We start from the raw sequence: 6,914 nt of genomic DNA on the forward strand, positions 1-6,914 counted from the left end.
CTCCCTGTTTCACTCCCTCTCCCACCTTCTGTCTCTCTGTCTCACTCTCTCCCCCTCCTCCTGTCTCCCTGTCTCACTCTCTCTCCCTCCTTCTGTCTCTCTGTCTCACTCTCTCTCCCTCCTTCTGTCTCTCTGTCTCACTCTCTCTCCCTCCTTCTGTCTCCCTGTCTCACTCCCTCTCCCTCCTTCTGTCTCCCTGTCTCACTCCCTCTCCCACCTTCTGTCTCTCTGTCTCGCTCCCTCACCCACCTTCTGTCTCTCTGTCTCACTCTCTCCCCCTCCTCCTGTCTCCCTGTCTCACTCTCTCTCCCTCCTTCTGTCTCACTCTCTCTCCCTCCTTCTGTCTCTCTGTCTCGCTCTCTCTCCCACCTTCTGTCTCTCTGTCTCGCTCTCTCTCCCACCTTCTGTCTCGCTCCCTCTCCCACCTTCTGTCTCTCTGTCTCGCTCTCTCTCCCTCCTTCTGTTCCTCCGTCTCGCTCTCTCTCCCTCCTTCTGTTCCTCCGTCTCGCTCTCTCCCTCCTGTCTCTCCGTCTCGCTCTCTCCCTCCTGTCTCTCCGTCTCGCTCTCTCCCTCCTTCTGTCTCTCCGTCTCTCTCTCCCTCCTTCTGTCTCTCTGTCTCACTCCCTCTCCCACCTTCTGTCTCTCTGTCTCGCTCCCTCTCCCACCTTCTGCCTCTCTGTCTCGCTCTCTCTCCCTCCTTCTGTCTCTCTCTGTTTCGCTCCCTCTTCCCTCCTCCTGTCTCTCCGTATTGCTCCCTCTCCCTCCCCATCCTGCCTTTCTGACTTGCTCTGTCTCCCTTCTGTCTCCCTCCTTTCCTCACTATCCCTCCCCCTCCCCTTCCCTCTCCTCCCTGTCCGTCACCCACCCACCCCCCCCCCCGCACCACTGTCACTGCCCCCACACACACTCTCCCCTCTCTCTTTCCTCCGTCTCTCAACCTCTCCCAACTCTGCCACCCCCCCCCCCCCCCCCCGGCGACCCTCGTCATCCCTCCCCTTCTCACTCCTTTCCTCCCCCTTAACCCCTCTCTTTCTCTGCTGCCCAAACCCCTCACTCTGCTCCCCTCCCCACCCTCTTGTTGACATTGTCTGTCTCATTCCCTCTCTTCCTGTGTTCTTTTCCGCTCCCCGCTTCCTTCCAGTTTGGAAAGGGAATCTACTTTGCAGATATGTCCTCAAAGAGCGCCAACTATTGCTTTGCTACCCGTGAGCATAACATCGGGCTACTGCTGTTGTGTGAGGTAAGAAACCAGCCTGTGTATAACCCCCCCTCCATCAGATTCCAGTCTGTAACTCCCTCCCCGGGGCGGGGGGGTATCTGTTATTCTGTATATAAACCCCCCCGAACCCCCTCGATCAGATTCCAGTCTGTAACTCCCTCCCCGGGGGGTATCTGTTAATCTGTATATAAACCCCCCCGAACCCCCTCGATCAGATTCCAGTCTGTAACTCCCTCCCGGGGGGTATCTGTTATTCTGTATATAAACCCCCCCGAACCCCCTCGATCAGATTCCAGTCTGTAACTCCCTCCCCGGGGGGTATCTGTTATTCTGTATATAAACACCCCCCGAACCCCCTCGATCAGATTCCAGTCTGTAACTCCCTCCCGGGGGGTATCTGTTATTCTGTATATAAACCCCCCCGAAACCCCTCGATCAGATTCCAGTCTGTAACTCCCTCCCGGGGGGTATCTGTTATTCTGTATATAAACCCCCCCGAAACCCCTCGATCAGATTCCAGTCTGTAACTCCCTCCTGGGGGGTATCTGTTATTCTGTATATAACCCCCCCCCCGAACCCCCTCGATCAGATTCCAGTCTGTAACTCCCTCCCCGGGGGGTATCTGTTATTCTGTATATAACCCCCCCCCCCCGAACCCCCTCGATCAGATTGCAGTCTGTAACTCCCTCCCCGGGGGGTATCTGTTATTCTGTATGTAAACTCCCCCCCCCCCACCCCGAACCCCTGGATTAGTTTGTGGAGCTTGTTCATGCTTCTGTCCCACCAGGTTGCTCTCGGCGAGTGTAACAAACTGCTGGCAGCAGATTATGAAGCTGACAAACTGCCCCCGGGGAAGGACAGCACCATGGGCCTGGGCAGAGTGGCTCCCAGCGCAGGTGGAGCCAAGCTGTAAGTACGGTCGCCACTGGATCCACCACCCACCCCTGCTGTTTGCGGCCTCTTTCCCCCCCCCTCCCGCCATTGCCGTTCACACCAAACCCCTGTCCCACTGCGGGCCACAGCCAACATGCCAGGTCTCAGTCCTCCGGCCTGGAGCGAAAGGCAGGATGCGTTTGGGTGCTCTGTTGCCAGTCGAGCTCGGGAGTCCACCGTACACGGTCTGAAAGCTCAGAGCTCTCGGGGTGCTCCCCTTCCATTTCCCCATCAGCTGGGCAGTGCACCCTGACCCGGGCTGTGGGATGAAACCGGAGGAAACCCCATACAGTGGGAAGGACCGTGCAAACTTCACACGCAGGCACTGAGCCCCCGCCACTGTGCTGACTAACTCCCCTGGGGTCACAGGGGTGGAATCCCAGCCTGGTCCCCACTCACAGGGACCGTGACCAACCCTCACCCACTGTTGCTGAAAATAAACTCCCTCCAGTCAGGCTTCGTCCGACAGCCACCCTGTGCCAGGTGCGGGGTAAGGAAATCTGCCGCGTGCTGCAGACCCTCCGAAACAGCCGAGGAAGCCCCCTCAGTCAAAGGCACCATTAGGGACAGGCTGGGTCCGTGCCCCGAAGTGAGATGAACATGCAAGATCGCCCCCTGCCCCCAGGCCGTCCCTCTGTTCCCAAATCGGCCTCAGAGGCCAAACAAACAGTCAGGTTTTCTCTCTCTCACACTCATCCCATCTTCTCTCTCTCTCTCTCCCCTCTTCCCCACCCGTTCTCTCTCCACTACCCCTCATTCTTCACCCCGTGTTCGCGCTTGCCCCGCTCTCACCCCTCCCCTACTTCTTACCCTGGTCCGCCTCTGTCTTTCGCCCCCTCCGCCCTCCCTCTTCCACCCTCCCTCTCTCTCTCTACCCCCTTTGCCCTGTCTGTTCTCCCCTCTCCCCTGCCACTCCAATCTTAACCCCCTCACCTTCTCTTCACCACCATCGCCCTCTCTTTGTCGCACCCCCCCCCCCCCCCCCCCCACTGCAGTGACGGCACCCCCATTCCCATGGGCCCTCCGAGGGAGACGGGAGTCTCGAACCCGGCTGGCTACACGCTGAACTACAATGAGTTTGTTGTGTACGACCCGCGTCAGGTTCGCCTCCGGTTCCTGCTGCGTGTGCGGTTCGATTTCACCTCGCTGTGGTGACCGGGAACCGGGGGCGTGGGCAGGCTCCCGACAACGGCGACCTGCCTTCGCCTGGCACCGGAGGCGTGCGCCCCACACCCCGCTTCCCCTGTGCAGCCGAGACGTGACCTTTCCGATGGGCCTGAAGACGAGGGACCAAACTTGCTCAGGTTGAACCGAATTAAAATTTTACTCTGTAATAAATAGGGCTTGTCCGAGCGGTCGCTTCTTTCGAGAGGGAGGAGCCGGGGTTGGGGGGCGGCGGGGTGGTAATGGGGGAGATGTTTTGCAGGGCAGCGAGGGACCCTGTGGCCGAGTGGCTCGCTCTGCAGGGAGGGAGAGTACAAGCGAGGGAGGGAGAGGACAAGCGAGGGAGGGAGAGGACAAGCGAGGGAGGGAAGCGGGGTTAGGTTTCGGGTAGAGCTCCCCCCCAACCCTCCAAACCCCGCCGGCAGCGGCATCCCTTGCTTTTGTCGACGGCCCCGCTCCCCGCCGCTGGGCCCTGGGGAGAGCTAACGCTCGACCCCGAAGATCATCAGGAGGTACAGGAAGATGTTGACAAAGTCGAGATAGAGGATCAGGGCGCCAAAGATGTACTCCTCGGGGTTCAGGTTGTACCGGTGCTTGGCCAGAATGAGCTGTGTGTCCGCTGCCAGGAACTAGGGGGCAGCACGGCATGGGGGTTGGGGGGGGGAGGGGGGGGAGAGAGAGAGAGAGAGAGAGAGACAGTCAGCACCAGAGGGCAGGGAACTTCACATACAACACCACCCTCACCTACCCTCCTACCCACCCAATCAGAACAGCACTCAGGCAGCACTGCAGTGTAGAGGGGAGCTTTACTCTGGATCTAACCCCGTGCTGTCCCTGTCCCTGGGAGTGTTTGATGGTGGGTGGGGGGGACGCGGTGTTCATTGTAGAGGGAGCGTTACTCTGTTTCTAAGTGCCCCTGTCCTGGGGGGGACGGGGGAGGGGTGACAGTCGAGAGGGAGTTTTACTCCGTACCTAACCCCTGTAAGTGTCCCTGTCCCTGGGAGTGTTTGATGGGGGTGACAGTGTAGAGGGAACTTTACTCTGTATCTAACCCCATGCTGTGCCTGTCCCTGGGGAGTGTTTGATGGGGGTGACTGTGTAGAGGAAGCTTTACTTTGTATCTAACCCCATGCTGTCCCTGTCCCCGGGGAGTGTGTGATGGGGGTGACAGTTTAGAGGGAGCTTTACTTTGTATCTAACCCCATGCTGTCCCTGTCCCGGGGAATGTGTGATGGGGGTGACTGTGTAGAGGGAGCTTTACTTTGTATCTAACCCCATGCTGTCCCTGTCCCCGGGGAGTGTGTGATGGGGGTGACAGTTTAGAGGGAGCTTTACTTTGTATCTAACCCCATGCTGTCCCTGTCCCGGGGAATGTGTGATGGGGGTGACAGTGTAGAGGGAGCTTTACGCTGTACCTAACCCCTGTAAGTGTCCCTGTCCCGGGGAGGGGTGACAGTGTAGAGGGAGCTTTACTGTGTACCTAACCCCTGTAAGTGTCCCTGTCCCGGGGAGGGGTGACGGTGTAGAGGGAGCTTTACTGTGTACCTCACCCCTGTAAGTGTCCCTGTCCCGGGGAGGAGGAGGGCTGAATAGATTTGGCGCTGTGTGCTGTCACGGTGCTCCCGCCTGTGCACTTACGATGCAGAAGAGCAGAGCGCCCAGCGACCCGTAGACAACCTGCAGAATGCGGTCGTGGAAGAAAATGCAGAAGAAGCCGAACATGAGCAGCACGCTGGAGCAGATGAGGAGGAAGCTGTAGCAGAAAGTGAAGTCTACCCGGGTCTGCAGAAACATCGGGAGAGAGAGAGAGAGAGAGGGACACGCTGTGAATGAGGCACAGAGCGGTGGCAGTCATCCGGGGCTGAAATCTTCCCAGGCTCGTACCCACCTGTCTATCGACTGTGTGTGTGTGAGATGGAGAACAGATGTTCCCCACAATGCGGCCCTCTCCCAGAGAGAGAGAGAGAGTGTGAGTGTGAGATGGAGAGCAGATGTTCCCCACAATGCGGCCCTCTCCCAGAGAGAGAGAGAGTGTGTGTGTGTGAGATGGAGAGCAGATGTTCCCCACAATGCAGCCCTCTCCCAGAGAGAGAGAGAGAGAGTGTGTGTGTGTGAGATGGAGAGCAGATGTTCCTCACAATGCAGCCCTCTCCCAGAGAGAGAGAGAGAGTGTGTGTGTGTGTGAGATGGAGAGCAGATGTTCCTCACAATGCGGCCCTCTCCCAGAGAGAGAGAGAGTGTGTGAGTGTGAGATGGAGAGCAGATGTTCCTCACAATGCGGCCCTCTCCCAGAGAGAGAGAGAGAGAGAGTGTGTGTGAGAGAGAGAGAGAGAGAGTGTGTGTGTGAGTGTGAGATGGAGAGCAGATGTTCCCCACAATGCGGCCCTCTCCCAGAGAGAGAGAGAGAGAGAGTGTGTGAGAGAGAGAGAGAGAGAGTGTGTGTGTGAGTGTGAGATGGAGAGCAGATGTTCCCCACAATGCGGCCCTCTCCCAGAGAGAGAGAGAGTGTGTGAGTGTGAGATGGAGAGCAGATGTTCCTCACAATGCGGCCCTCTCCCAGAGAGAGAGAGAGAGTGTGTGTGTGTGAGTGTGAGATGGAGAGCAGATGTTCCTCACAATGCGGCCCTCTCCCAGAGAGAGAGAGAGAGTGTGTGTGTGAGTGTGAGATGGAGAGCAGATGTTCCCCACAATGCGGCCCTCTCCCAGAGAGAGAGAGAGAGAGAGAGTGTGTGAGAGAGAGAGAGAGAGAGTGTGTGTGTGAGTGTGAGTGTATCTGCTGCCTCTATCGCGGTGCTACGCTTTCCCACGTCTCCTCCTCCCCCACCCCCGCAGCCTCCCCTCCAACCGTCAGGTCCCACCCTGCCTCTCACACTCTCTCTCACTCACACACTCACTCTCACACTCTCTCTCACTCACACAGTCTCACTCTCACACACACTCACTCTCTCACACACACTCACACACCTCTCTCACACACACACTCACTCTGTCACACACACCTCTCTCTCACACACTCACTCTCTCTCACTCACAGTCTCACTCTCACACACACTCACACACCTCACTCTCACACACTCGCACACTGTCTCACTCACACACAGTCTCACTCACACACTGTCTCACTCTCACACACACACACACACACTCTCTCACACGCACACACCTCTCACACACACACTGTCTCACTCACACACTCTCACTCACACACACCTCTCACACACACACACCTCTCTCTCTCACACACCTCTCTCACTAACACACACACCTCTCTCTCTCTCACACTCTCACACTCTCACTCACACACACTGTCTCTCTCTCACACACACTCTCACTATCACACACACTGTCTCACTCACACACACACCTCTCTCACTCACACACACTGTCTCACTCACACACACTCACACACACACACCTCAGTCTCACACACCTCTCTCGCTCTCACACACTGTCTCACTCGCACACACCTCTCTCACACTCACACACACACTCTCACTCACACACTCACACACACCTCTCTCACTCACACACACACACCTCTCACTCTCACACACACTGTCTCACTCTCACACACACTATCTCACTCTCACACACACTA

The 6,914-nt window shown here is 57.4% G+C and overlaps 2 protein-coding genes across 2 annotated transcripts in view; one reads left to right on the forward strand and one right to left on the reverse strand.

Moving 5' to 3' along the window:
* Nucleotides 1-3,477, forward strand: part of parp2 (poly (ADP-ribose) polymerase 2) — a 29,510-nt gene extending 26,033 nt beyond the window's left edge. Inside the window, exons 17-19 of the mRNA XM_059643888.1 lie at nt 1,142-1,240; nt 2,007-2,128; nt 3,148-3,477. Of these exons, the coding sequence (XP_059499871.1) occupies nt 1,142-1,240; nt 2,007-2,128; nt 3,148-3,307 (381 nt within the window). The 3' untranslated portion in view covers nt 3,308-3,477. The remainder of the gene's footprint in view (nt 1-1,141; nt 1,241-2,006; nt 2,129-3,147) is intronic.
* Nucleotides 3,453-5,110, reverse strand: si:ch211-284o19.8 (protein lifeguard 1). The gene is made up of 2 exons (XM_059643889.1): nt 4,955-5,110; nt 3,453-3,945 (listed from the first exon to the last, which is right to left on the reverse strand). Exons 1-2 carry the CDS (start codon nt 5,108-5,110, stop codon nt 3,799-3,801), a joined length of 303 nt encoding a protein of 100 aa, XP_059499872.1. The 3' UTR covers nt 3,453-3,798.
* Between the last annotated feature and the right edge of the window lie 1,804 nt (nt 5,111-6,914).

This window comes from Stegostoma tigrinum, unplaced genomic scaffold (assembly GCF_030684315.1).
Source record: "Stegostoma tigrinum isolate sSteTig4 unplaced genomic scaffold, sSteTig4.hap1 scaffold_314, whole genome shotgun sequence".
NCBI classification, from domain to species: domain Eukaryota; kingdom Metazoa; phylum Chordata; class Chondrichthyes; order Orectolobiformes; family Stegostomatidae; genus Stegostoma; species Stegostoma tigrinum.